The sequence below is a fragment of the Fusarium redolens genome (genome assembly GCF_020744475.1).
Source record: "Fusarium redolens strain MPI-CAGE-AT-0023 chromosome Unknown BKA55scaffold_7, whole genome shotgun sequence".
Lineage (NCBI taxonomy): Eukaryota > Fungi > Ascomycota > Sordariomycetes > Hypocreales > Nectriaceae > Fusarium > Fusarium redolens.
In genome coordinates this window covers 262,832-290,394 of record NW_025763670.1, presented here as the reverse complement: position 1 = coordinate 290,394, position 27,563 = coordinate 262,832, and the positions used below count along the sequence as shown (strand labels likewise).

Here is a 27,563-nt window from a genome sequence, read left to right as displayed (position 1 = left end):
AATTTATCGCTTCTAATCACTATCCGGAATCGTGTCTATGGACTGAGAAGTCTCTAGAGTACTGTTTAGAGTTGACTTGGCTCAGGGATTACAGTTACTCTCAAATAGGTTGACAATCGATTTGACTCCTTGAGCCCGACAAGAACATATTCTGGTGCCTATATATATAACAAAGTCTCTGCAGAAGCACAGCCAGTCATAAAGCAATTACGAGCGAGTCCTCTGGGCCCGAAGTCCAGCGATCTCGGACGTGATGCGGAGCCTCTGCGGTCGTATCAATTCATTTCTCTAAATACATCATGTGATAAAATGACAACTTCTATTATTCGTAATTTATCTATGGTCTGCCCTATTAGCTCACCGCTTCAGTCCTACGGCCTGATCTTGAATGATTGGATGTGAAGTGCTGTAACATGTAACCTGCATTCTGAGCGGTAAGTGGTGGCTTAGCACTTGTGAGACCAATTGGGCTGACAGCAATGGAAGTAAGGTACCTTCCAAGTCACAAATCAGGCTGTGCTTGCCGCTGTGGATTTCACAATGACACAAATCAGCCCTGCTGGACTTTTCGCTCTAGACCGAATATTTCAACCTTGCACTCCCCCAACATCATCTCTTTTGTCTCAACTCTGAGAAGATGGAGGCTGTTGGCGCTGGCGCCAGCATTCTTTCCTTTATCACTGTCGCCTTCTCAGTGACCAAATCAATTCACGAAGCTCTGTCAGCGATCCAAGATGGCCCTCAGATCATTCGTTTCCTCACCGATGAGATTGCCCAGCTCGAGAGTATTCTACAACGGCTATCGCAAGTGTCTTTTGTTTCCGTTGATGACATCGATAAGTCTCAGTTAGAAAGTCTGGCGAGGAAATGCAAAGACGACTTGACCGCACTTGACTCTCAACTGAAATCCCTTGACGTTTCAGCCTCGGACGGTCGGAGAGGTCGTCTCTGGAGAAAGTTGAAGCTCTGTTTCTCAGAAAAGGACCTTGACCAGATCCGGCATGTTGTTAGAGGCCATGTACAGCATCTCACAGTTCGGCTCAATCTTATTCAGGTGCAACAAGGGTCGTTCACAGCGACACAATTAACCCAAATCTTTAGCCTTCTGCAACAACTAAAACAAGACATCACAGCGCCACAAACAACTAACACGGCTACCCTGATCACCGAGGAGGACTCATCATTCACTTCAGCAAGGGTGACGGAGATGGATGATGAGGAGATGGACTACGTACCTGATAAATCATTAGATGAGAGTATAAGTCGTTTGATGCGACTACTGGAGGAGAAACCATGCGTGGTCGAGTCTGATGATTCAGAAGAGCTCCTTGGAGATCTGGAGTATCTTCTGGCATGCATCCGAAAAGATGCAGAGCCTGTCGAGTCAGAAGGAACTTGTCAAAATTGTCGCCAAGACGTTTCAAAAGAACTAAAGCTTATGGCAAATATCATCCTCTCCGCTCCGTCGATGATGATCAATCAAGCTGGTATGTTTGTGTCATTTATATGCTCTTGTTGCTTATTTGTTGAGAAGCAGCAAGATTGTGGAGGCTGACGGACAAACAGTTCTTAATTTCGCAAGAACTGAAACAAAAGACTATTGAAACAGATGACGGAGTTATAACAGTTACGGCAGCTAAGAGACGCCCAAAATCAGCTTCTCAAATCGAAAGGGAACAAGGCAAAAAGGAGCCCAGAAGAGACTTCCTCGCAAAACTTACCTACACATCCAAAAGCACAAAGAAGATGCTTATCTTGTCGGTGAATCAGGGGCAGCTTTTGTTCAACAGTTCCATCAACATGTTGCCTTGCGTTACGGTCTGCAATATCTTACCCAGAGACTCTCTGGTATTTGATACAGCCCGAAGCGGATCAGTCCAAGACCTTGTCGAACTATTCGAAGGAGGGGAAGCCAGTATCCATGATCATGACACATATGGATGGTCATTACTCCATGTAAGTCATCAACAGTTAACATAAACTCTTAACACTGTCTGATGGTCTTTGGAACAGCATTCAGTAAGAAACCTCCCGGTCCTGAAGTTCCTGATAGAACAGGGACTAGATATCGATGAAGTCGCACCCCGACCCGATCAGGACTACCAGATGTATGGCTCTTGCCTCAATAACGCCTCGTGCTTGGAATAACAATATTGTAGAACTCCATCTCATCTCGCTCTTGTGCATGGGGTTTCTGTAGGTCATTACGAAGCCCTCCTTCATGCAGGGGCTGATGTGACTTTACAAGTCGAGGGGCAAAGTACTGCAGTTCAGTGGATTGTCAATCATGACATGAGCATTTCATTTCCAGCCTGTATCTATTTCTGACCTTAATTAGACAGAGGTAAACTCTATGAGACTGAAGCAGACGCTACTTGTAAGTCCTTTTGTTTATGCCAATTCAAGCGCTTGGCAAAATCAGGATTTGATTCCAAGAGTTTGCCTTAATTCTTTCATTGGAGGCGATTCAGAACCACACCAGGCATGTCAGCAAATACGATTACTCGTGGAGCAAGGCTACGACGTCAACAGCACTCTTAACGGACAAATTTGCCTACACAACCTCTTTCTTAAATCTCACAGTTGGCTCAGGTACCTACCAGAATACATGGATCTCTTATCATATCTTATAGAGCATGGTGCCGACGTGTATGCCGAGGACTACGAAGGGTATCAACCTTCGCACTATGCTTACGGTGCCACGTGTGAGGCTTGTTACCTCTTCTGCACTTCAGCGAGAGGCGATCTCTGGGATGCAGCTCTGACTTATGTCGGCTACGACATTCTGGAAACTAGGAGATTTTATCCACGAAAAGCGCGGTATATTACCGGGTATACTCGCGGAGATTTTGAAAAGTTCTGGTATGGGCAGGAGGGCAACTGTCCCTACTGGGACGATCGACCGTGGCCGCCGACATCTGAACAAGATGATGCGGCACGTTCCTCTTGGCCACCAATGAGAGGGGAGCTATGCGAACTGTGTAGAACCTGCGTGGACGACTTTGACTGTTTCAACTGCGGCGTTTGCTTGTCTTCTTTCCAGTTCTTTTGCGACGATAGTAATCATCAACACAACCGATTCTGCCCACGGGAGCAAATTGCAGTCTGGAAACTACAGGAAGATGGTGACGAGGTATACTGGGAACTTGTGCCATTCTCGGACAGCGAATCAGATTATGATGTCTCGTCTAGTGAAGATTCAGATGGTGGTGGAATTTTGTTACAAGATAGGCTTGAAGAAGCATTTTCCGATGCGCTATCAGAAGGAGTTTCACGATCTCTGGTATAAGGTGGACGTGAGAACATTTATGGTCGCAAGGGCATTCACACGAAGGGAGCACTGGTCTTGCTATACAAGGCCACGAGTTTTTTTAAATGGTTACATCATGATACAAATTTTGCGACATTTTTCTCATTGTGAACTTGTCCAATCTAAGCCCTTAGTTATCATTCTTGATATTTGTCCATCCCTCTACATTACCCTTGGGCAAATCCATGATGTTATCGTCAGCTCCAAAGCGATCCAGGGGATCTTTACCCCAGAACTTCGTAAACTTCTCTGGTCGCCATCTCCAAAACTTGGCGAACCGTTCCTCCAATGTGCCCTCCATACAATCAGAGATGAATTTTCCAATCGACGTGATATGCTTGTATCCTGTACCACAATCACCCGAAGCAATGACAAGTGAAGGATGTCGAGGATGATACGTGATCAGGAACATTCTATCCTGTGTATCAGCGCACCAGCAGATTCTAGCATGAACAAGTGGTCTATCTGCGAGTTGGGGCATGATATCTTTAAGAAACTGCTTCATGCGTCGTTCAGCCTCGATTGGTACTTGGTGCTTTGCAAAGGGGATGGACTGGGGATATTTGGAACCTGGCTTTTCAACCCAGTTGCAGTAGCCGGGATGTTCATCGCACATCTTGAGTTGATGAAGATCCTCATCGGGTTCCATGAAGAAGCCTTGATTGATGTTGAACAGAGGTGGCAGATTCTTGTATAGCTTGGTTTCTTCTGGTGTCATCTGGATATGGCCCAATGTCCATGCGGTAGGGCGGATCTGGTTCTCAAAATCGAGGAAGAACTCTGCTGAAGCACCAGCCGACAGAATTGTTCGATCAGCTCTGTGCTCCTTACCATCTGCTGTCTTGGCACCTCGAACATCACCATCTTCAAAAAGCAGACTTTCGACTTTTCCCTCCGGGGAGCCAGTGATGAACTTGACTCCAAGTCTCTTACCCTCTTCAAAAGCGGCCTTCATGGCTTTTCGAGCATGAACCCAGCCAGAACCTTTTGGCTTGTAAAAGCCCTTCCAGCCTGGAAAGTCACCTGTCAGGATACCCTCCGGCATGGTCTTTCTGAAATCTTCTGCTGTGTTGAGAGGTGTATACTGGTCAATGTCGTCACCGATCTCATCTTCTACGACCTGCTTGATAGACTTTGGTGTTGAGCCAGCGATGACAGACCCTGTGTTGTGGCAGAAAGGTTGGAAGACGGGGTCATGGAGCCAGCCTTGAGCCGCGGCGTAGCTAAGTGCTTTCCAGATGGAGTCTTCGTCATCGCCTTTGCTATCAGAAGTGCCTGCTTCTCGTTAATAAAACATGATAGGCTCTTGTGTTATACATGACCTACTTAGCCCGCCTGCAAGCTTGTTTACATCATGACCAGCTGATATTGGTGATGGGATGTGGTTAACGTCGAGGACGGTGACGTTGGTGTAGCCTCGACGAGCGAGATGGAGGGCAGTTGAGCATCCCCATGTTCCGCCACCAACGATGAGAACTTGGGACTGTTTGCTGAGAGTTGAGGCCATTTCTGAGATTGTAAAGCCAGTGATACAATGGATAAAGAATGGAAATAATCAGCTCGGACCATGAAAGATATAGGAAATGCCCGATACTATCGCCTCTGTCGAAGGTCCAACCGAGATATGTCGTCGAAGGTCCTGCCGAATCACTGATTCACACTGTACATCTGATTGGCTCATCACCCGATCTAAACCGGTTTAATCGCCCATTCGCTATCATCAGGTGATAGCCCCATCCATAGCGTCGTCTCCTCCTCCAAAACTCCCCCGCTTTTCCACCTCCATCAGACGATCAATCAATTACTCTCATAAGCAAAGGAATCCGTTCCCTCTCCCGGCACTTTTACTCCGTCCATCTCCCCAATGCCGCGCCGCCGTCCCCCCGGCAAAACGGGCCCCGTCCAGAGACGAACAAGGTCAGGATGTCAAACGTGCCGGTCCCGCAAGGTAAAATGCGACGAAGCTAAACCTGCATGTCGGAACTGCGTGTCCCGCGGATTGTCGTGTAATACTACGCTGCAGTTAAAATGGGAGGCTGAGTTTACTGCAAAGGGGCTCTCGTTTGGGCGGGAGGGCGTTTGGTGTAAGGATGGGGCGAGGCAGAGACGACCACCGCAGGTTCATGCGCCAAAGGTTTGGGGGTTTGGGATGGTTGAGCCGAGACATTTTATCAATACTTATTATAGCGACTTTGTTCATGATCCGAATTATGAAGAGAGTCTTCTTAGGGAGGCTATGGAGTTGAGGGACGAAACTGAACCGTCTTCAGCGCTTATGCGGAGGCAAAGATCACCACCGAGACTCATACCCTCAATATCATCATTCCCTACGCTCAGCACCTTTGAAACAAGTCTTTTCGAATACTATCTCCTACGATTATGTCCTCTCACAACACCTTCTTCTCAACTCTCGTCGCCCTTCGCAAGCATGGTCGCTCCTCTTTTTACCCACGCAGGCCAAGACCTTCTCGTCCAATCCGTCCTCGCATTCTCTGCTCGACATCGAAGCATCACAGATCCATCATGGACACGTCCAGCAATGAAGATGAAAGGCAAAGCCCTGACCGGTCTTCTTCAAAGAATTCGATCTCCAGACGTCACAGCAGATGTCATCCTGGATCCCCAAGTCCCTGCAACAATGATGTTTCTCTGTCTTTACGAGATTCTTGATAATGGTGATTATCGATGGGTGTTTCACCTAAGGGCAAGTCAAGACTTTATGCGGAAACGTCAGCAACTTGCACTTCCGTCGAGTAAGAACTCAGCATTTGGGAGTCTCGCTGCGTTTTCAGAGCGATACTTTGCTTTTCAAGATGTGATCAGCAGAACGGCTTGTGGAAATTCCCCTATATTTGGTCTAGAATATTGGCAAAGACCGGACCACACAGAAGACATTGATGCCTGGATGGGTTGCAGCCCAGCCATGGCTTCTGTGATTTTCAAGATCACTGAACTGGCAAGGACAAGAACCCGAGATATGTCTCAAGAGGACTATGAGGTCCAAGTTGAGGAGCTTGATAGGGAGTTGACCCTCGTGAGCTCCAATATCACAGTGGTTGAAGCTATGGATGAGAATGTCCGAAGATGTGTCGATCTGAAGAAGACTTCGGTGCAGATATACTTCCACTGTTTGCTTCGAGATGCGGATCCTTCTACACCACAGGTTTCACAACTTGTCATCAAGGTTTTGCATAGCATTCATAACCTTATTCAACAAGGCAGCGCTGCAGGACTTCTATTCCCCCTGTTCGTTGCAGCCGTAGAGTTGGATCCTTTGAACGACGACAAGATCTTCGCTCACGGTGGTCAAGGCACCTTTTTATCTGGAAGACAGCTTGTCTTGGAGACTCTTGATGCCATGGTAGGGTTGACGTTGGCTAATGTCGAGAGAACAAAAGCGGTGATTTTGAAAGTCTGGCGCATGAGAGATTTACATACTCAAAAGGAGTCACCTGTTTTGGTGACTGAGGATTTGAATGATTGGAACACATTTGTGAGTCCATATACTCAAAATCTTAATTTGGCATAGATAGACTGGAATAGATTGTACAAAATAGGATGGCATGGGTTATGGTAGCGTGTTTTTCTATATTAATGAATAATGATGGAATCTGCCACTTTCAAGAACATGTTCGCTTTCTCTTTTAACGTCCGTTCACCTTAGAAGGAACCCAGGAAATACAGTATCCTCCGGATCGATAAAGAAGTTCATCCTCCCGACCAAATTAGCAGTTCCTCTCACTCTCGGAATACAAGCTGGGAATTCAACAGGACTCTCCTCCTCAGAAATAATATCTGCTTCAAACACCGTATCAATAATCGATCGGTGCAGAAGCTTTGACTTTCCAGCTCCCAATTTTCCTTCAGCTAAAAGCACTGCTACTCTTGCAGCTGTGCCTGAGCCACAGGGTGAGCGATCGATCTGACCATCTGCAAAGACAGTGACATTGCGTTGAAGTACCTCTCCAGCTGGTCCAGTGCCCTCATCGTTGAAGAATATGACGCCGTATAGATCGTATGTGTTATAGTGGGCTCTAGTGCCTAGAGAAGCTTTGATCTCGCGTCCAAGGTTGATGAAGTCGATGTGTTGACTTGGTTCAACCTTGAAGCCCAGTTGAGCTGCGTCTATGGTAGCGTAAACAGCTCCTCCGAATGATAGATTGACCTTGACATCAACGCCTCGTAATGGAAGATTGACAGACAAGTCCTTGGCAATCTGGTAACTCTTGACGTTGATGAAGTCGCCATGGACCGGCTTGCCCTGCCTCACAGCAATGTTCGCGATAACCCTCCCAGACGGAACGTCAATAACGACATCAACATTCCCATCTTCAGGCCCTTTCACCAGACCCTTGGTAACAGCCCAATACCCCAAAGCTATAGTCCCATGTCCACACGCCGTTGAGAAGCCATCTTTATGCCAGAACAAGACGCCGAAATGAGCACCGGGATCATTTGGGGGCGTGATGAAGCCGCCGTACATATCCGCATGGCCACGCGGCTCATGGCATAGAGATTGTCGGAGTTGGTCAAGAGGGTGATTGGGAGTGTCAATAACAGTGAGACGACGTTGGGCGACAGTTTCGCCGTGAGGGAGATGACCGGCTGGAAGGGTTTGGACGATGCGGAAGGGTTCGCCGGCAGTGTGCCAGTCTTCTGTTTCGATCCAGTATGACATTTTAAGCAGATTATTTACTTGGATATTCTGTTAATTACGGATAGTCTTTCATGATAAACTACTGAGAACGATGCTATTTATCTGTAACTCAAAATGAGCCGGTCGCTGGTCCAAGCCGATCGGAAGTCGACGCCGATGCGGGGCTGTGCCGGCTCCGTCCCCGGGTCGGTCAATCAAGCACTGAAACGAAACCTCTACAGAACCGTCCAGTATCACACCCCGCCAAAGCAGCAAACCATGGCCCTTCATTGAGTGTCAAGCATTAATCCTCCGGCAGTTGAATCATGACGGAAACGTGTAACCCTCTGTAACTCAAAACAACAAACAAAGAAATGACAGATCGGTCGGTGCGACAATTGTATCAGATTCGTCACCCAAACGAAACGAGAAGGGTGCACGTACATATCTGTCCTTGATGAAGATCAGGGCAATCACTGGAGGTGTCAAAGTGGCGCTATTCTCAGTGGCGCTTCATCAACCAGCAATCCAAGGGCTGACACGCGGCAAGCAAACCGGCAATAAAACAGTCAAGGAAACAAACAATTGAGTTTTTTCTTTAATTTATAAGGTTAATATTATCCATATGTACTCCTTTTGATCAGTGGGGAAACAGGCCACGCACGCGATTAACTTTTCAACCTAATCTAATCTTAACACTGAAGAAAAATTGGCACGGGAATGGAAAAAGCTTGTTATTTTGACGGAATGCAGGGGGTTTCGGGTTTTTGGGCGCTGGCACGCAAGCTGAAAAGCGCTCCCTTGCTTTTCTAGTCAGGGGTGCCTTATTGCGTGGCGCTGGCTATTGAGCTGTAGTGCATGTCCGTGCTGCAACGGAGGGTGCTAGAGGGAGAGGCTAGTAATAGACTACTGGACTTGACGTTAGGTTAGAGATGAGGGGACCTGACAAGTGCGATTTTTATCTTTGAGGGGTTCTTTTTAGGGGTCGAAATGTCTGTGTGATAAGTATCTTGCCTTCCGTGTCAGTGGCTGTTGTGACAGGTGACACTGCATTTTCGTACAGTATCATCATCGGCTCTTTTACCATAGTGACTCTTTCTTTCTTTTCTTTTTGTTTACTGCCCTATGCTTCCGCTCATTTATTCCTTCTCCTTTTCTGTTACTCTCTGAATCAGCTTGTTTCCTTTTTTCCCCCGTGGCTTTAGCTCTTGTCTCTCCTTTTCTTCTGCCCAGCTCCTTTTGGACACACCTCAATCTAGGCATGCCGTTAGTTCATTCCAAGCGTCCTCCATTCATACCAACATGCCCCAACGGTCTCAGGGGGTGAAGCAAGGGACGCAACCCTTCTTAAGCCACCAGAATGTCTCTTCATACTTGTCCAAGGCCAAGAGAGCCCTTTATCTTCTCATCTCGTCACTTCGCAGGTTCTTGGCCTTCATCCGACGCATAACCACATTCTCTTACATCATGTCGGAACCATCGTGGCCCATGGCCTTCGCGGCGAGATTTCTTCCAATTGTCTTTTGTCTTGTCTTGTTGAGCTCGTTGACGTTTCACAATATTTATTCTTCAGATGATCCATATCGATGTAGAGCGCTGCTAGGCGAGAGTGAACGAAATGGAAGCTGGATCCATGCTCCGGATGAGACGGGTGCGAGGAAGCCGTTCACGAATTGGCAGCCTGATGGATGTATGCTGCATCATTACACGGCGCAGGACATAAAGGATTGCATGGGTGATCGCCATTTGGTCTTCTCGGGCGACTCAACAACACGACAGATATACTGGGGCACTGCGCGATTGGTAAATTGTACTCGCATCCGCGCATTGTTCTGCTACTAACTGCCAATTAGTTGGATCGTAAGAAGGCCATGGAAGGTCGCAAGAAAGCCAAGCCTCACCGAAGCTACAACACAACCTTTAATGGCGTTCGAATGCTACATATCTGGAACCCGTTTTACCATACCGAACCAGGCCACCCGCTACGAGAACAGCTCGAGCGAATTAGCGAAGACAAGCACAAGCACAGCACGGTCAAGGAGTCCGCTGAAGAGAAGGCGAAGCGAAAGGAAGAGCACCATGGCTCCGATCCTGGTCTCATTATGCTAGGCGCTGGTGCTTGGTACGCCGGTAACTTCTTCGGCAATGAGTCTGACAAGCGGTTCGCCGTCGCTTTGGACAACATCACCGACATCCTTCACTTTGGAGACCTCACCAAGTTCGGTACAGGACCAATGGATCCTGTCGAAGGCGTTGGTAACGAAGTCTTCATCGCCCCCGTCGCACCTCCATACTACAATGAACTTCCTAAATCGCGTACTGGACCTAAGGGTATTCACAAGGGCGAGGTCGAAAACATTGACACCGTCATCTACAGCCAGGAAGAAGAACACAACCTCCGTCTGCTACGAGCATTCCCTCAACTCTCGCTCAATCAGCCTGAGGCAATTGTCGACAGGACTCAAACTGGCTTCCACGTCATTGACACCGTCGCTGAGATTAAAGCCAACATTCTGCTCAATGCCCGATGTAACGCCAAGCTTGACCGATTGAACGGATATCCCTACACTCGAACCTGCTGCACAGATTACGGCTCGCGACCATGGGTTCAGATTGCCATTCTCGGCCTCGCTACCCTCTACGTCATTGCATGCATCTGCTACGAGGGCGTCACTCTCGTCTCTTCCATCGAGATCAAGTGGCTCGATATGAAGGTTGGCATGCTTGCTGTTTCTCTTCTCTACTGTTTCGCTGCCGACCGTACCCATCTATTCTCCAAGGGAATGAAGGAGTTTATTCCTAATGAATTTTACCTCCTCATTGCAATCTGTGTCATTATCGCAGGCCTCACCATACGCAAGACAATGTTCCGTGCGCCTCGTCTTCCAGTCGCTGAGGCTACCACCACCCCCACGAAAGTTGAAGAGGATGCTGGCGTCCTCTCAAGAGATCAGACTGAAGAGTGGAAGGGCTGGATGCAGGCTGCCATTCTTATTTACCATTGGACTGGCGCGATTCGCAATCTTCCCATTTACATCTTCATCCGATTGCTTGTCGCTGCCTACCTGTTCCAAACGGGATATGGACATACCATCTACTTCCTCTCCAAGAAGGACTTTTCATTCCGTCGCATTGCTAGTGTCATGCTGCGCCTGAACATCCTGAGCTGCGCCCTTCCCTACGTTATGGGAACCGACTACATGTTTTACTACTTCGCGCCCTTGGTCAGCTTCTGGTTCATGGTTGTCTATGCCACCATGGCTATCTGCTCTGGCTTCAACGATAGTGTCAAGATTGTCACGAGCAAGATCTTTGTCTCTTTCATTCTCGTTACAGTCCTTCTCAACTTCACCCCAATCCTCAAATGGACCTTTGCAATCCTTGATGTCGTCTTCCGCATCAAGTGGAACCTCGACGAGTGGATGTTCAGAGTCACCCTCGATGGAGCCATTGTGTTTGTCGGTATGCTCGCTGGTGTCGCGCAACAGCGACTCGAGCGTGATTCTGCCTGGTACACCAACTACAAAGCTGCCATCATTCCTTCCGCCCTATCAATCCTTGGCTATGCTTACCTCTGCACATACACTGGTGACAGGAAGATCTATATCATGATGCATCCGGTCATTTCGGCGGTGCCTATTCTTGCCTTCATCGCTCTCCGAAACGCAACTTCCACCATGAGGAACTACTACTCTACTGCCGCGGCGTGGCTCGGTCGATGCTCTCTTGAGACATTCATCCTGCAGTTCCACGTCTTTCTAGCCGCTGACACGAAGGGCGTCCTTCTCTTGGATATCTTCAAGGGCGATGCCAGTCTCCTCAATGACCGCTGGCGAGATCTCGCAGTCATTGTCCCCATCTTCTTCTGGGTCAGCCACCTGGTTGCTGAAGCATCTGGCAAGATCGTCAAGCTCATTCTGGGTGAGGCCAAGCCAAAGCAAGGAATCCAAGAGATTGTGGGAGATGAGGAAGATGAGGGCGAGTTGAAGATTGTCGAGCCTGTATGGGAGAACATGCCCATGCTTAACAACGTTCACTTGGACCGCGCAAAAGACTTTGCCAAGTCTGTTACGACTGGCCTTCACATGCGCGTTGCAGCCATCCTTGGAGTGATGTGGCTGCTCAACTGGGTAAGTCAACTTTAGTCGCTGCTTGAGAGGTGATGCTAACAGGTTGCAGTTGTACTAAAGCGTTAAAACGTTCATTCATGGCTCTTAGAGGGCGTTTTCTGTTTCGGTTTGTTTGGTGATTAGGTGTACATGGGTCCTGTAGACTTGAATATAGAAATTGAGACTCAATATCTTATGATCATACTTACGATGGTATCTTGCTGCCTTCCATCTGTAATGTGGCTTTTGTTTCTGTCCGCCGGCTATTTCTTCGTCTGTGTTCATCCTTACACGCAATTTACTTGCCGCTGGTCATGTCCAGTGCAGGGAGATAACAAAAAGAAATGTCCCTCTTGACACTTCATGCGTCTTATCAACCATACAGGCCCAAGCCTTCAGCTCTGTTAAGGCAGAACAGTCTCCTCCTCCCTCATTCCAGCCCACTTCCAGCAAGCATTCCACAACAACTCCCTCTTGTGGAGATCCTTACACACAACGTCCTCTTCTTCCCGTCTGGTACCCATGAAATACCCCTTTGTGCCCTTAAATTTCTCACCAACGCTCAACTCCACCAATTCTCGACCTGATTGCGCTGCTGGCCGCATAGTATCGGTGAAGTGTCGAAGAACAGGGAGTGATATAAGTACAAGACTAAACGCAAGCCGCATAAACGGCGTCTGAATCCTGTGCGCACGGGAATCGACCATGCCGCCTGGGTCCATTGCTATAGCTGTGATACCAGAGAGCTTGGGATTCTAACATGTCAGCTTGATGATATCCAGGTAATGACTATAGCTTACCTTTTCAAGCTTGGCGTTGAGATCGTGCATAAACATGATGTTCGCCAACTTCGAATTTCCATACCGATGAAATCCTCCATCATACTCTTTCCCCTTCTTATCAGGCCTCGGCTTGACCAACAGCTCAGTATCCTCTGGAATACCAGGTCGTTGTTTAAAAAGCGGGTGCGAACGATCCGTATAGTGCGTATTCGAACCAAGCATCACAACCCTCCCATCACTCACCATACTACCAATCAACTTTAGCACCAAAACAAAATGAGACAAGTGATTAACCTGAAACGTCCTCTCGAACCCATCAGGAGTATAAATCTGCTCTGTGACAGACATTGTGAAAGCGTTGCAGATGATAGCTTTTATAGGAGGTATTTCACCGGCAACTATACGCCTCACTGTGTTTTCAGAGAAGCTTCGTACGTTGGAGAGAAGAGAGAGATCGAGAGCTTCGATGGAGGATTTGGGGTGTAAGGAGAGGAGAGATGAGAGTTGAGCGGTGTTGGGATCTGAGGGGGACGCATTGCGGACTGTTGCGAGGACGGTGTAGGATGGATGGGTCTTTATGAGGTGGGTTATATAGGCGAGGGCGAGAGACCCATTGGCACCGGTTATGATGATTGTTCCCGTCATGTTAATGGTGTAAGTCGTGAGCTACTGACGGCAGCTTCAGAGGGCAAAATACTATCAAGCCAGCTCTCGATAATGGATTCGGATACAGAGAATGATCATGATTATAGAGTGACTCTTGCACTATTTATATAAATACAATTCTATGGCTGTTCTGGCATGAGTTGCAATTTCATCAGTGAATCCTTTCGCTTGGCGGAGTTGGCTGGAGTTCCGGGTAGGTCGGAGTTCCACGGAACTCCCAGGCATTTTCACACCGGAACAGCTCACCAATCTGCATATCAATTAGTCGGCGAAGCAATAATATTCACTATCTTGGTCAATAACTCCTTTAATATTTCCCTGATTTTGCTAGGATACTCTAGTTATTCAAGTTTCGAAACGGCAGAAACCTTTACGTTCGTAGCCAATGGCGTTTCATAGAAACCACTTTAACATTCAGGTTAGTTACACGGCATAACTTATTTACTGCATGCTTACTCACCCATGACAACCTCAGTTAGGCTTGTATATGAACATCCTCGGGTGTCATGAGTAGACCACAATGCCGTGGTTCAGCTTCAATAGCGTCACAGTCTTGATTGACCAATGACCTCATTGATATCAACATGATCCACATCAAGCGTCTCCAAAAGCCGACACCCATAGCCGCCCGATGACTGATTACAAATCCGGTATCCGACATCAAAATAACTAATATATGGTCCTAAATACCAGATATTCTCGGATTAAATTCCAGGCAACTCCAATATGGCGGACCGAATTCGATACAGCAAGTCTCAGCTCGAGAAATACTACGATCGAATTGCCTTTCCGGCATCTGATCGTCAGTACAACATCAGCAACCTCTCATCTGAAGACCAACAGTCATACCTCGACACTTTAACAAAACAACAAATTCTCGCAGTTCCGTTTGAGAATCTTACTCTTCACTACTCATGGCATCGCACCGTCGACGTCAACGCCGATCATCTCTACGATAAAATCGTAAATGAGAAGCGAGGCGGTTATTGTATGGAGAACAACACTTTGTTCAACACAGTTCTTCTCTCGCTGGGTTATCATGCCTACATGGTTGGAGCAAGGGTCTTTAACCCTGACGCTGGAAGATTTGGCGGCAGTTCACATTGTCTCAGCTTGGTGATTATTGCTGGGAGGACTTATGCCGTTGATGTTGGGTTTGGGGCACGAAACCCGACGGAGCCGTTGGAAGTTGTGCACGAGCTTGTTCATAAGCGATCAGACGGTGTTCAAATGCGATTGCGGCATGATACCATCGCGCAAAATGTCAGCAATCAAAAGCTCTGGATATACGAGTATCGCTCTCATGACAGAGGCGAGTGGTTTCCTCAGTGGTGCTTTATGGACTATGAGGTTCTCCCTGAAGATATTCGAGTCATGAACATGTCTCCGTCCAAGAGTCCCTCAAGCTTCTTCACTTTCAAGGTCGTTAGTGTGCAGTTCACTTCTGAGAAGGAGGATTATTCAGATGGAAGCGCTAGGGACTTGAAAAACGTGGGTGGTGTCATTGATGGAAACTTTATCATCGATGGGAATGTGTTTAAGTATAGAAAGGGTGGAGAGACTAAGTGGGAAAAGACTTTCAGGACGGAAGAGGAGAGGTTGGATGCTTTGAGAAAGTATTTTGGTGTAGAGTTGACTGAGGAGAATGAGAGGGCTATCAGGGGAACTGCAGGCGCTATACCATAGAATTATATCATAGCCGGTGATATTAAACCACGTATTGCATGCCTTGTGTAACGTTGTTTCCCCAAGATGTGTTTTGTAAGGTAAGCTAGGATTCAAGACATTGTATGGGATTGGACTGAACTAATGCTTGATAATATGGTGAGCAGGTCTTCCCTTACTGAAACTCGATGTCATCCAAAAGCGCCCACGCAGTCGAAGGACTCATCTGGAAATCACCGTCATAAGATATATCCCCTTTCGTCAACATAGTGCGGTAAACCTGCCCCCTGGCCCTTCGATCCAACTGATGAGAAATAGATAATATTGTGCCAAACGGCTCTTTGGGCAGATATTTGATCATATCGTCAAAGGCTCCAAAACAACTATCCAAAAGCTTCCTATCTTGAGTAACAAGATCGTGGTCGGGAAACTCGATCATGTTGACTATGATGAGGATCAGGCATGGGAGTGCGGTGCATGTATGTAGCCTATCACTTCTGTCAGTATCAACAGTAGAAGAAGCTTCGGGGGGCTTACCATAGAATATACTCTGTCAGTTTTGCCGAACTGAGTAACTCCAAACAGACTCGACTATATCCGACACATTCCTCCCACCCCGCTGGTAGAGGCGTAAGATCCGCTCTTCTAACCTCCCCATCAACGTCGTCGCTGATATCTATCACAGCGGGTGACAAATACCGCCTCACTCTGTTGATCCATGTATCTTCAAAGGTAAATATCGAGTGAATCTTGATCCGGGTCTCAATGTGGCGAGACCATAAGTTCGTCATCATATCCCTAGCTACTGGGGATAGCCTCTTCCCAATACCCTCTGTGGTGCGAAGCTCAGGGGGTATTTCGTCCACCCATTCTTGTAGCATCTCTTCTACACGGGTGATTGAGCTGGCTTTCTTTTCTGGTGTGAGGGTATGGGACTGTTGGCTGTAGAGAACATCATGGGCTTTTCCTTGGATGAATGCAAACTTGGCGCATGAACGGAGGTAGTTGAACCGAATGGTGTCAGTCGATGAGGTAATGACACCGAGATTGTCTTCAGGGTCTGCTTCTGGTAGGTCCATGTCTGTTTCACTGTCGGGCTGGTGATACGGGCATTGGGACTTTTGGGCCATTTCCTGCCAGTCGTTAGTATCATGGGTATAGCTGGTGAGTTCAACGTACCCTGTCATAGATGTACGAAAGCCAGAACAGACGGGTTCTATGTGCTTGCTCTGATTTCGGGAGTCCTTTCAGCGCCTTCTTCGAGTTCAGCCGGAGACTTTGCGCAAGCCGAATGACACTCGCAGTTAAAACGATAGCGAGTTGGACCTCTGAAGACCCTTGAAACAGGATCACCATGCCCAGAAGCACTTGCAATCCCATCAAGTCCTGGCCTTGCGTCATTAGCTCTGACATTACAGAACGTACATTGCGAATACTTTTGGAAAATGCAGGGTCGTCCATTGTCTTTCCCTCAAGGATGCGATAATTGATGGCCAAGACGACATTTATAGCAGCCCATGTGACCATAGAGCGTTTTGTTGATGAAGAGTACCAATCGAGAAGCATGCGCATGAATGCATTCTCGTCGAATAGTGGGACTATGGTGTTGTAATTACGGAAATAGTTGTCCACAAGTGGGAGGACTTCTGACAGAGGAGCGAGCTCGAGCTGATCTGAGGTCGCAGCCTTGGTCAATTGAGAGTTCGCGTTTAAGAGGGCTGCATCGTCGCAATGGGCTACGTCCAAAGGTGTCTGAATCGGCGAAATGCCCCAATTATTCGAGGACCCAGAAGCATCAATATCGCTGAGAGAAATGTCGAGTCCAGGCTGTGTTGTTTGTCCCCCAAGCGCGGTGAGCAGAGCCTCAATGTTAGCTAAGCGCTCTTCAAGAGAGGCCATACGATCGGGTCTTTGCGTCATTAACAACAACGAAACAAAACTCAATTACAGGTACCTACTGAGTCTCAGATTGCGCTATGGGTGCCGGAGTGATTCCACCATTGCGAGGCGCCTTTCTACGACTTGTTACAGTCGTCTTGCAGGTAACAGCGTATAGCGTGCAATTAGAGCATGTCGGTTTGCGCCCGTCGCATTTAATCTTCCGCGACACACAATAATCGCACGCTATAAACGATATTAGGCCAATCTCTGCTTAGAATTTAACCATACTCTCACCTTTTCTTCTACTTGATTGCGCTGTCTCCATATCGATTCTTAATTGAACAGATCTCAATTGATTGAAACCTGCACTGCAAGATGCATTGTCGGATAACGGCGCAGCGGAAAGCCCGCCAAAACTCCGCCGCACTAACAGGGGCTTCGGGGGTTCTAGGGTACCTTGACCTTGAACCTTGACAATTTCATCCCTGAATATCAATCACCCCTTATCGTGGCAAATGTGAGAATATCTATGATGCTACCCAATTTCATGTTTGCGCTAGAGAATAGGTGATATCTCATTTATCCTGCCATCTCAGTGGTTCACGATTCTGTCTCCTCACATTCTTGAGACACTGTTTGGACTTCAGTGGCGGAGAGCGGACTTGGCATTTGGCGGAAGATAATTAAAACGTCCCGGAGGCGAGAAGTGCGGGGATTGAATCATGCTTCTCAGGCTGTGCCTCACTCAACAAATCCCTTCAATCTCCAGTTTAACAAACAAACTCCATTTTATTGCGTCCCAAGCGCGAAAACCAAATGCTCTAGTTTCTTTCTAATCGCGTATGTCGCGTGTCGTGTCTAACTTGATCTATCGTTTATGTCTATCACAATTGTCTATCACTTTGCCCCAGCAGCAGTACCAGACCCGGAGCTCTACTCCTTTGCCCAACGCATGGCGCCCGGGGTGGTAGGGTCGTGCTCGACGTACTTGAGGCTGCCGAAGATGGTCCACAGCTGGCCCAGGAAGCTGCGATCGTCGTGGCAGTAGTGGTCGCCGATGACGGGCTTGATGGCCTCGGTAGCCTCGTCAGCCTTGTAGAAGGGGATCTTACTAGGAGGAGTTAGACGTGAATCGGTGCCATTGAGACAGGTGACTTACGGGAACAGATGGTGGACAACGTGCTTCTCAATGATACCGTGGAAGAGGTGCTTTCCGATGAAGCCAAACTCACGGTCGACAGTGGCGAGAGCACCCTTGACGTAGGTCCAGCCCTCAGCGGTGTAGTGAGGAAGCTCGGTGTGGTGATGGTGGAGGTAGGTAATGGCAACTAATCAATCAGCAAAAATTCGATCGATTCGATTGATCTCGAACTCACCGAGCCAGTGGTGAACCCAGAAGTAGGGAACAGCGTAGAGGAAGAGAATGGTTGAAACACCAACTTGCTTGGAAGCAAAGTACAGAGCAGTTCCCATAAGAGCAAGACCAATATCGGAGATGAGGATAAAGATGGCCTCGTTAGGGCGGAAAACAGCGCTGGTAGGCTCGAAGTGACTGACTCGGAACCACTTGGCAAGGCCGGTCTTGGGCTCCCACTGCTTGCTGCCCTTACCGGAGCTAGCGTTGAAGAGAAGATACGCCTGCCATCCGAAAAGCTGGTGGAAGATGAGCTTCACCATCTGAGCAGCGGGTGTATCCTCAACAAGCTCAGCAACGTCAATGCCAGCAATCATGAGCGACTTGGAAGGCTTGGGCTCGGTCTTGGGGACGAAAGCCATGTCGAGATCCATGTGGCCGGTGAAGCGGTGGTGACGGTGGTGAGAGTACTTCCAGCTGAAGTAGGGGACGAGGAGGAACGAATGGAGGAACCAGCCGGTCACATTGTTGATCTTTCCGTGGAGGGAGAAAGCGCCGTGGCCGCACTCATGGCCGAGAATCCAGATACCGGTGCAGAAGAGACCCTGGACGAAGCCGTAGACCATCCATGCTGCGACGCGGAGGGTCTGGTCGGGAATGCTGGGGATGTAGGTGAGGGCAGCCCAGACGAGAGCAGAGACCATGGCAAAATCGCGGAAGACGTAGTAGAATGAGGTGACGAGCGAGGGCTGGAAGCAGTGCGCGGGGATGGCATCCTTGATGGTCTTGATATCGGGGAATTGAGGTTCAGACTTGGCCTCAAGAGTGACCTGAACACGAGTTAGGAGTGCGACGAGGGGAGCTTCTTGACCGACTTACCTTGGGGAGGTCCTCGACCACAACGGTGGTGGCAGTTCGCTGTCGAGTCGCCATTGTGCTAACGTTTGCAGAAGATGCAATTGTCAAGATTCACTCGAGAGGAGAAAAAAAAGTTTAAAGAGGAGGAGAGAAAGAAGAGAGGGGGGTAACGGGGAGAAGAAAAAGGTTCCCGCCCCAACAAAGCTCTTATTATTTATTTCTAGCTACCGATACCAGACTCGTCTCAGGATTACGGCTCTTGACCTAATCCGAAATAGCATACGAAAAAAAAAACTTCTGAAAAGACCACAAACTCAGGGACCCATGAATAGGGGTCCAGAACTTGTACTCCTGGCAGGCCAATCACGGCCCCACGATGTGCGGGAGATCATGGAGAGTAGAGGGAGACGTGTTCACGATGTGGAGAACGAAAAGACCCTTAAGCTGTGAGCTTAGCACAGAGGTTAACCGAGTGGGTTCTTTCTTGCAAGGGAGCCTTGCTGTTATTCTACAGTTTTGTTGAGCTTTCAATTGCGGTGAGAGAATGTACCGTGGGCTCGCTCTTCTGATACGAAAGGCTAAGGTAGAGAGAAGAGGCAATTTCGAGACGAGAAGATCTAATCTCACATGCGGTCTTCGGTTCCTGAAGAGAGTGGAGCACACCGCAGATAAGGGTCTGACCTTTCGTGAGTGGCTGACTGGTCACGTTATTTAGAGCGCCGCAGAGAACATTTCTGGAACAAAAGTTGTTCCGCTAGATTGAGAGGTTTTTTGTGCTGATTGAGTCGCGTAGATACGGACCAAGGGAGTTTTGCGGACTGGGGCCAAGGTTAAGCGCCTCTTCTCGAGTCAAGCCTGTTCGAGTCAAGGTTTCACATGTTGACACTGATTCAATGCTTCATGCATGAGATATTTGGCGGCTGGTTTAATGGTAATTCGTCGAGGGGAGGCAAGGAACGAGACCTCGGTTACAAGTGACAAAAATACAGGCAACTTTGGGATTGATTGATGCAATCTTATGGTGAACTTGGGAGACTTTTGTTCAACGTACTTAACATTTTATGGTGCAATCGCGAGGCTTGTGGTTCGTTGTCCTTATCTCTCAAATTGAAGATCTCACGCGTTTTTGGCTCCCCGAGGTCCATGTGATAATTGATGCCATTCTATTATTCGTATGCCGCTTACGGGCTGATCTCTATCTTTATGTTTAATGCGATGCGTGCACTATGTACCATACCATGTAAAAAAACAATCCAATAACAAACAATGAGTACCCTTGCCAATTGGTCTTTGCGCCTTTTCATCTCATCCACGAAGCATGGGCTCCCTCCCTCGTATGTATGGCCCTCGTACATTATCGTTACAGTTCATTTCGTTATTATGCCCCATCTCATTTCTAGAAAATGAATGAGCACACAAAGACCAGGCATGTATAAATAGTAGTTGTCGTGTATTCCAACTCGAACCACGCAGCCTGACCGCCAAACGCGATCTTCTTGCTCTGGGTGGTTGGATGCGCCACCTGCGTCTTTGGATCTCGGTTCAGCAGGTCCTCGCGGTCGGGCATAGCGGGCGGGTCAATCGCGTAAGAAATCGGTGTCCAGAGCGAACTGCAGATAAAAAGGAATGTAAGAGGTGGCCAGAATGCGTGGGTGAGAAGGGCGGTGAGTGTGTCGCGAACGGTGTGAGTCGTGACGAATGATCGGAACGATGTGAGAACCACAGCGACGAGGGTGAGATACACAAAGGCGAAGTGGAAAAGGGCCATATAGTTGATAAGAATGCCCCAGAGACGTCGGAACATGTTCTTTCGGAGCTTGGCGTCGCGCTCGTTGAGGGCTGAGCCGAGCGAACCTGTGGGCTTGAAGGCTTGAGTTTGACCGCCGAGCCATGTTGGCAGAATGAACGATCGGATGAGGCAGAGCGCGATGTAGGGAGACATCCAGAGCTGGTACCGCGAACCTCGCTGACCGGTGTGATAACCGGCGGGAATAAAGAGAGCAAACTCGCAAAGACGGTTCGAGATGACGGATGCGAAACACGCGCGGATTAACCATCGGAGCTGCTCGTCGGTAGCATATGCCACAAGAGGCTTCTGCATGATCAGGATAATCGGAATGGCGAAGAGCGAAATGGTGAGCAAAATGGTGTACATGCTCAACGAGGCGTACAAGAACCCCGAGAATCGCTGAGCGGTGGTCATTTGGCGAACCTTATCGCCCCAAAGACAAAAGTTCAGCTTGAAAGAGGTATCAACTGTTCCAATAGCCCATCGCGTTCGCTGCTTAAGATGACCGCCATAGTCTTCAGGAACAGTACCAAATTGGAGAGGTTCGTGGATGAAAGCCGTCTTCCAGCCCTTACCGAGCATGAGAGTCGACGTAGCGACATCTTCGGCGAGAGATCCAAGAGGGAAGTTACCAATCTCGTCGAGAGCTTCACGACGAGCGACGTAGCCTGATCCAGTGCACCAAGCAACACCTAGAGCGTCCTTGATGGGCTCGATCACGTGAACGAAGAAATCGAGACTCTGGGCGAGAGGATCGGAGGGAGGGGTGTTGTAGAAGAGTTGGGGAGGGCATGCAAGAGCCATCTTCGGGTCGATGAGCATGTGAGGAAGAATAGCACGGAGCCAGTCACGCTCAGGAATCTACAATTGTAAGTATGTCGTTGTTCAATGAGGAGAAGAAACTTACCATATCGGCATCCAGAGCTGCCATGAATTGACCGGCACCTCCAGGCAGTTTGTGCACCTCATCAAGACCATAGTTCAGGTTACCCGCCTTGAAATGATGAGGTTGGCCGGGAATCTTGACTCGAGCCATATAGTACAAGTTCGGGTACGTCATGGCCAACTTCGCACACGCTTCCTCCAGACCAGAAGACTTTCCATCATCCAGCAGAATGACTCTGTATCGATCCCGGGGATAATCCAGATCACACGCCGCCCGCACCGTATCCATAACCAAATCATCATCTTCACCACAGCAAGTGATGAATGCATCGACAGTTGGCACATCGTTGCCTGTCAATCGCAGCTTAGGTCGATTTCTCTTCTTCATCGACCACATCGTCCACGTATTATGCATCAATGACGGAATCGCCGTTGCAATCTCAACACCGATGAATATCCACGCACCAGCATACGTCGTATGCGCCGCATTCTGTGCCCAAATAACGCAAGCGATTCTCAACGCCAGATACGCCATGTAAAGTCCAGTATTGGCAAACGTGAGAACAGGAACGAGCCTAAACACCCATCGCTTCCAACCACCCCAGATCTCAGCGTCATCGCGCTTATGCACATGCTGAATAGCGCTACTGTCAACGATATAATCCTTGTTATAAAGTGTGTTTGCGCTGCTGCTCTGAGGTGAACCCCCGCCGGGCAGAAGCGCAGCGAGACTCAGGTGGCTCTGGTTCTGTTTGTCGGAGTCAGTGACATTGGACGATTTGTTGACGAGGGTGCGGGAGCTGACCATTAGGCTGGATGGTCTCCAGTCGACGGACGAATTGCCCGGGTGGTGATGCAGACGAGCTGGTGTTTCTCTACCGCTTCGCAGAGTCGGCGATGCAGAGCGTGAACCACCCGGTGTGTCGTTGAAGTACTGCCCAGGGCTATTGGCAATGTGTGGAGGCCATTCAGGCGCTGGACTGTAATCATCAAAGTGCGCTGGTGAAGGTCTAGCCGGTCGTCCCTGCTCAGTGACAGAACGGCCCTGAAACTCTTCCGTTGATGAATGGTAGGGCGAATACGGCGTGTATTGCTGTTCTGGGGGACCGTATGGAGAGTGGAGGTCTTGCTGGAAGTACTCCTGCTGCTGATACTGTCTCTGTTCATGCTGCTGCTGATGTTGACGCTGGACGTCGATCTCTACCATCTCTCTATACTCCCTCTCCTGCTCCCCCTCTGCATAGCCATGATGCCCGTTCATCTTGACTCTGGACGGGTGAGACGCATGCGTTTGGGTTTCGCAGGTACAACGTGGTACAAAAGTATGCAAGCCGATAAAAAGTCAATGGCGTATCTTGGCGAACCTTGGGTGTTCTTGTTTTTAACGAGTGACTGGTACTTGCAAATGATGTATGAAAAGGAAAAGAAACCCCAAGAGTCCAAGAAAACGAGAGAAGATTGACTAGAAAGAAGAAGAAAAAGAACAAGGGAGAGAGAGGAGAGATCCGATGGGGGTGTGTTGATTTGAGTTTAGGTAGGTTCACAACTGGTACGTCCCCAGTCTCTGCAAAGTATGTACAGTATTGGTACAGGATTGGTTTATTCTTGGAATAAACAAGCTCCAGCCCAGCCCATTAACACGAGCGAACGACCCGAGCATGCCGTGAGACTAATCCAGGAACAACTAACAGCACTAACGCAACACCCCCTTCTCGTATCGCAGCGCAGGGGTTAATCCCGGGTTTAGATCAGGGGCATTTTCAGCTGCGAGCGTGCTATCAGCTTGCGCAGTGCGCTACGTGATTGGCATGTCGGCATTTCCACAGAGCACCACTCCGCATATGCAAGGGAGGGGGAGTGTGCATTGCATTGGCTGGCCGCCCAATTTAGGAATAATGAGCCTGTGCGAATGATAACGTCTACGCAGTTGCAAAAGCTTGTTCATTTTTCCCTCCTCCATTGTTGGAGGTCCAATTCTATTCAATCCTTTCTCCTCTCTGCTCAAAAACACCAGCAGAAATTATGACGATCCGGTTCCTCGTCAATTTTGGCCTTTTGGCCCTTCCTATCGCTATCACGCTGGGTGTGTTGATCGGTCTTAACAGTTCGCGAGAGGCATCGGGTGGACCGCCTTTGTTCAAGCCGGACCCGAAACCGACAGCACCAAAGAAGAAGAATGGCATTACGACGGAACAGCATTGTCAAAAGTCTTATGGTGTACATCCTGAGACCAAGGGCCAAGAATATACACGTGAGTACAAGCTACGGAGTTGCAGTGTAACTCGGGATGGAATCGAGTCTTGTGTTACGATTGTACCTTTGCTAACTGTCGCGCAGTCAATCCTAATCAGTGGGGTTGGGACGAAGGCGATGACGGAGGATTATGTTTATATGTAAGTCAATCCTCTACTTCTCTATCATGATACCTCCTCATGATGCATATCATGTTATGCCATCATGCGACACCCAGCTCTCCCGTCCGATACTGACCATGGCAGGTCGACATAAACAACAATGAAACCTACGCAACAAAAACAACCGCTCCTCGATGGTCCGTAGTATGGGAATACCCTCAAGGTCCCGAAACCGCTCCCGTCCATGCCTACCCCAACATCAAAGTCGACGGCTCCGTCTTCCCCGCCAAGCTCAACACCATTGACAAGATCGAGATCGACTTTGAATGGACTTACGCCGTTGGCAACGGTTCCGCAAAGGGCGCTACACCGGCTACAAAGACAGACCTCACCGACTTGAAAAACCATCTTCTAAACGCCAACGTCGCGATGGATATGTTCATGGACAGCGATCAGAAGAAGGCGCAGGACAGTGAGGATGCGTCGCACGAAATCATGGTGTGGTTTGCTGCCATTGGACCTGCGACACAACCTCTCGGTTTCAACGTCGATGGAGCGAATCCCCTTGCGACAAAGACTCTTCACGGCACAGAATTGTAAGTTGAGCTTCTTGCGCAGAGGAGAAGCTATGCTAACCGTCGCAGCAAACTCTACTACGATACCAACCAGGCCAAGCAAAAAGTCTTGACATGGTACGTCGACAAGCCCACCGAAAAGTTCGACGGTGATCTCTGGCCATTAATCGAGGAGATTCTCTCCATGGACAACGCGAATTACCCCTCGTCATCCGACTACATCGGCTACATGTCCTGGGGAACAGAAGCATACTCGGCCAACACGACAGTAACATTCGACGTCCCCAGCTTGTCAATAAACGTGGAGAAGAAGGCCTAAACCACTAGATAAAGCCTTCTCGTTTTTTGCATATATACGAATTACCTATAGATTAATGAGCGGCGTTTGTTTTAATTGAGGATATTTTTTGTTTATGATCAAATACGCCATGTTGTTTACGCGGGGCATGCATATCCCTTTGGAGGCAGGGTAAATAACAGAAACGCCGTGGCTTGTGATGGGGAGGGCTAGAGGGTGGTGCGGAAGCTATTGCATGCGCTATTTGGACAATGTTCGTATTCTTTTGCAGGTTGTCGTTCTTTCTTTTTCTTTTTCTAGTGCTATTATCCATGATCTAGTCTGTAGACGGAACACTTCCAGGGTGAGCGGGGCGGAACGGGTGTGAATGTAGTGACGATGCTGATCAGTGCATCTGAGTGGTGATCAACTCTGTATTGTCTGGTGAACCGGGACAAGGGATGTCTGTATTAGGATATCTCCTCTCTTCATGCTTTGATCATGGTCATCTTTTCTTTAACGAGAATTAACATCAGATTCTTGCTCAATTGCTTGAACAGATGATGATGGACTCGTATGGAAAGACGTCCATGACCAACACGAGATAACAAACCAGGGTACGGAGTACAGACGACCCATGCACTACCGGTCCAGCGTCAGTGACAAACGAAGAGGGGCTGGTTCCCAGAAATACATCCTTGCAATTGGTGTCTGCCCTGCAAACCCTGTCGTCGTCAGCTGGCATGGGATGAACAGAAGAAACCGTATCATTCTTTCGATGCCTCAGCATTTAATAGCAGAACCACGTTATTGATCAGAAGCTTTTTTAAAAGGGGAACTCAATTCGGCATTAAACAGAGCTTTAGAGGTAAAATAGCTTTGCATTAAAAAATTGCCCGTCAAAATGTTCTCCCCTCACCATCACCGCACTAATAAACGCCACTCGGTGACATGTTCAGGTTTGCAGCGCGTGAGGTGTTGTACGCAAGGCGACAGGTCACTGAAGCAACAATGAGGAGGCCAACATGATACATGAACACGTAAAAACTCACATGGGTGCTGTTATCCCTTCTACATAGCATTTTGCTTTGCCGATCAGATCAGTAAGCGGAGTGGTCTGATGCGAAAACACGAAGTTGAGCGGAGAGACCGTTGTCTCAAAGCTCGGACATAAAGCCAAACTCATGATGGACTGGTTTGGTCCTGTTCAGAATAAACCTTCTACCGGCCCGTCCAAAAAATGTGGCATCTTTTCTTCGATCCACTGTGAGCCACTGCCGCAGTTTCTCAACATTCTCCCATTGACTTTCTTCTTCTCAAGAGTCTATTCCAGTCTATTTCCATTTCCTCGAGCTTCTGCCACGTGAAGATATGTCCATGACACATGAAGAAATACCCAATTGGCCTGTGAAAGGGGACAACAGCCATGCTTCCAGAGGGAACAAGGCTGGGGGGTACATTGCTACTGTAGCAGGCAGATGAGATATTTTTAACCCATCGTCGATCTAGATGTCAAGGCAAGGTTTTCCTTCTCCTGATTAAAAAATCGCTCTTGAGTGGCTGCACTAATCCATCTCAACTGTCGTCATTCACATCCTTATCATTGGGTCTTGGCCCGAAATTAAGCATTGCCCAGCTGTCTTGCCAAGGGGCGTGTGCTCCTGTGATCCCTGTTTTCTCATGCTCGGTACCTGCGTCGGGAGGTTTTTAGGTGGCGAAGAAAATGTCTAGACGTGAAAATTTGATGGAAAAGGAGATTGAGATCTCAATTGCTGATCTAGGGCTGGATCTTGGAAAGCTTATCACTGTGAGAGATGAGGCCGATGTTACGAGAGATAGAGAGGTTGCAGACTTTGGTGATTGAGGCCAGGATGTGCGTGATAAGAGGGGTCAAGGTTTAGACGAGGGGTTCGTTCTTATCATGGGGCACTTTTGTCAATGGTCAATCAACTCAATCCTCAGTCAATTTGTACGGATTTGCCGATGACGATTACATCGACAAACTCTCGTTTTCACATTCTGTCATGTGAATTTAACAACTAAATTCTCAAACCAATACCAACCACCACTTGAAGACATCCAATTGCATTTACATTTCACCCCGCGGCTGGGGACATGTTCCGCAGCGGTACGGATACACTCTGACCACATGTCAGCACTTAAGATCTCTCTTATCCACTGTTGCAAGCGATACGATCATAAAGCTTGGCAAACAGTCAATCTTGAGCCCATAATTATCTACAGTATGAAGTTCTTGCAAAATTTGAATTGTATTTGTCGCAGCCTCAGAATATGCATGATTCATTTCCATTCTTTTCTGAGACTTCAGGTTTCATGCATCGCCTTGACCCAGTGTAGGCGTCTCCGATGGAGAGCAGTCGAAGGGGTTACCCTGTTTCGCCGAAAGAAACCTTTCGTACAT

General features: G+C 48.3%; 11 protein-coding genes across 11 annotated transcripts; 5 read left to right on the top strand and 6 right to left on the bottom strand.

Annotated features, from left to right (window-relative positions):
* Nucleotides 1-637: 637 nt before the first annotated feature.
* On the top strand, nucleotides 638-3,289 carry BKA55DRAFT_511001 (uncharacterized protein; the record flags this gene model as incomplete). The annotated part of the gene is made up of 5 exons (XM_046187661.1): nucleotides 638-1,406; nucleotides 1,538-1,956; nucleotides 2,014-2,135; nucleotides 2,160-2,247; nucleotides 2,366-3,289. The coding sequence occupies 5 exons, from the start codon at nucleotides 638-640 to the stop codon at nucleotides 3,287-3,289; spliced, it is 2,322 nt and encodes a 773-aa protein (XP_046049798.1).
* A 151-nt stretch (nucleotides 3,290-3,440) lies between these two features.
* Nucleotides 3,441-4,817, bottom strand: BKA55DRAFT_510545 (FAD dependent oxidoreductase; the record flags this gene model as incomplete). Its single annotated transcript, XM_046187616.1, has 2 exons — nucleotides 3,441-4,585; nucleotides 4,637-4,817. 2 exons carry the CDS (start codon nucleotides 4,815-4,817, stop codon nucleotides 3,441-3,443), a joined length of 1,326 nt encoding a protein of 441 aa, XP_046049797.1.
* A 283-nt stretch (nucleotides 4,818-5,100) lies between these two features.
* BKA55DRAFT_565898 (fungal-specific transcription factor domain-containing protein) lies at nucleotides 5,101-6,939 on the top strand. The gene has a single exon (XM_046192558.1). It carries the CDS (start codon nucleotides 5,175-5,177, stop codon nucleotides 6,837-6,839), a length of 1,665 nt encoding a protein of 554 aa, XP_046049796.1. The 5' UTR covers nucleotides 5,101-5,174; the 3' UTR covers nucleotides 6,840-6,939.
* BKA55DRAFT_565897 (uncharacterized protein) lies at nucleotides 6,940-8,030 on the bottom strand. The gene has a single exon (XM_046192557.1). It carries the CDS (start codon nucleotides 7,986-7,988, stop codon nucleotides 6,966-6,968), a length of 1,023 nt encoding a protein of 340 aa, XP_046049795.1. The 5' UTR covers nucleotides 7,989-8,030; the 3' UTR covers nucleotides 6,940-6,965.
* A 963-nt stretch (nucleotides 8,031-8,993) lies between these two features.
* Nucleotides 8,994-12,244, top strand: BKA55DRAFT_565895 (10 TM acyl transferase domain found in Cas1p-domain-containing protein). Its single transcript, XM_046192556.1, has 3 exons — nucleotides 8,994-9,749; nucleotides 9,800-12,076; nucleotides 12,126-12,244. The coding sequence occupies exons 1-3, from the start codon at nucleotides 9,249-9,251 to the stop codon at nucleotides 12,132-12,134; spliced, it is 2,787 nt and encodes a 928-aa protein (XP_046049794.1). The 5' UTR covers nucleotides 8,994-9,248; the 3' UTR covers nucleotides 12,135-12,244.
* Nucleotides 12,245-12,459: 215 nt separating this feature from the next.
* Nucleotides 12,460-13,482, bottom strand: BKA55DRAFT_511021 (uncharacterized protein; the record flags this gene model as incomplete). The annotated part of the gene is made up of 2 exons (XM_046187665.1): nucleotides 12,460-12,810; nucleotides 12,856-13,482. The coding sequence occupies 2 exons, from the start codon at nucleotides 13,480-13,482 to the stop codon at nucleotides 12,460-12,462; spliced, it is 978 nt and encodes a 325-aa protein (XP_046049793.1).
* Nucleotides 13,483-14,229: 747 nt separating this feature from the next.
* On the top strand, nucleotides 14,230-15,189 carry BKA55DRAFT_689042 (uncharacterized protein; the record flags this gene model as incomplete). The annotated part of the gene is made up of 1 exon (XM_046199303.1): nucleotides 14,230-15,189. One exon carries the CDS (start codon nucleotides 14,230-14,232, stop codon nucleotides 15,187-15,189), a length of 960 nt encoding a protein of 319 aa, XP_046049792.1.
* A 77-nt stretch (nucleotides 15,190-15,266) lies between these two features.
* On the bottom strand, nucleotides 15,267-17,767 carry BKA55DRAFT_341909 (fungal-specific transcription factor domain-containing protein). Its single transcript, XM_046185759.1, has 5 exons — nucleotides 17,344-17,767; nucleotides 17,127-17,292; nucleotides 16,348-17,077; nucleotides 15,706-16,301; nucleotides 15,267-15,656 (listed from the first exon to the last, which is right to left on the bottom strand). Exons 1-5 carry the CDS (start codon nucleotides 17,372-17,374, stop codon nucleotides 15,344-15,346), a joined length of 1,836 nt encoding a protein of 611 aa, XP_046049791.1. The 5' UTR covers nucleotides 17,375-17,767; the 3' UTR covers nucleotides 15,267-15,343.
* Nucleotides 17,768-17,982: 215 nt separating this feature from the next.
* BKA55DRAFT_689040 (fatty acid desaturase-domain-containing protein) lies at nucleotides 17,983-19,336 on the bottom strand (the record flags this gene model as incomplete). Its single annotated transcript, XM_046199302.1, has 4 exons — nucleotides 17,983-18,160; nucleotides 18,209-18,377; nucleotides 18,426-19,233; nucleotides 19,283-19,336. The coding sequence occupies 4 exons, from the start codon at nucleotides 19,334-19,336 to the stop codon at nucleotides 17,983-17,985; spliced, it is 1,209 nt and encodes a 402-aa protein (XP_046049790.1).
* Nucleotides 19,337-20,657: 1,321 nt separating this feature from the next.
* Nucleotides 20,658-23,196, bottom strand: BKA55DRAFT_689039 (nucleotide-diphospho-sugar transferase; the record flags this gene model as incomplete). The annotated part of the gene is made up of 2 exons (XM_046199301.1): nucleotides 20,658-21,911; nucleotides 21,958-23,196. The coding sequence occupies 2 exons, from the start codon at nucleotides 23,194-23,196 to the stop codon at nucleotides 20,658-20,660; spliced, it is 2,493 nt and encodes an 830-aa protein (XP_046049789.1).
* A 381-nt stretch (nucleotides 23,197-23,577) lies between these two features.
* On the top strand, nucleotides 23,578-25,209 carry BKA55DRAFT_341887 (concanavalin A-like lectin/glucanase domain-containing protein). Its single transcript, XM_046185757.1, has 4 exons — nucleotides 23,578-24,186; nucleotides 24,273-24,328; nucleotides 24,434-24,885; nucleotides 24,934-25,209. Exons 1-4 carry the CDS (start codon nucleotides 23,958-23,960, stop codon nucleotides 25,181-25,183), a joined length of 987 nt encoding a protein of 328 aa, XP_046049788.1. The 5' UTR covers nucleotides 23,578-23,957; the 3' UTR covers nucleotides 25,184-25,209.
* The last annotated feature ends 2,354 nt before the right edge of the window (nucleotides 25,210-27,563 follow it).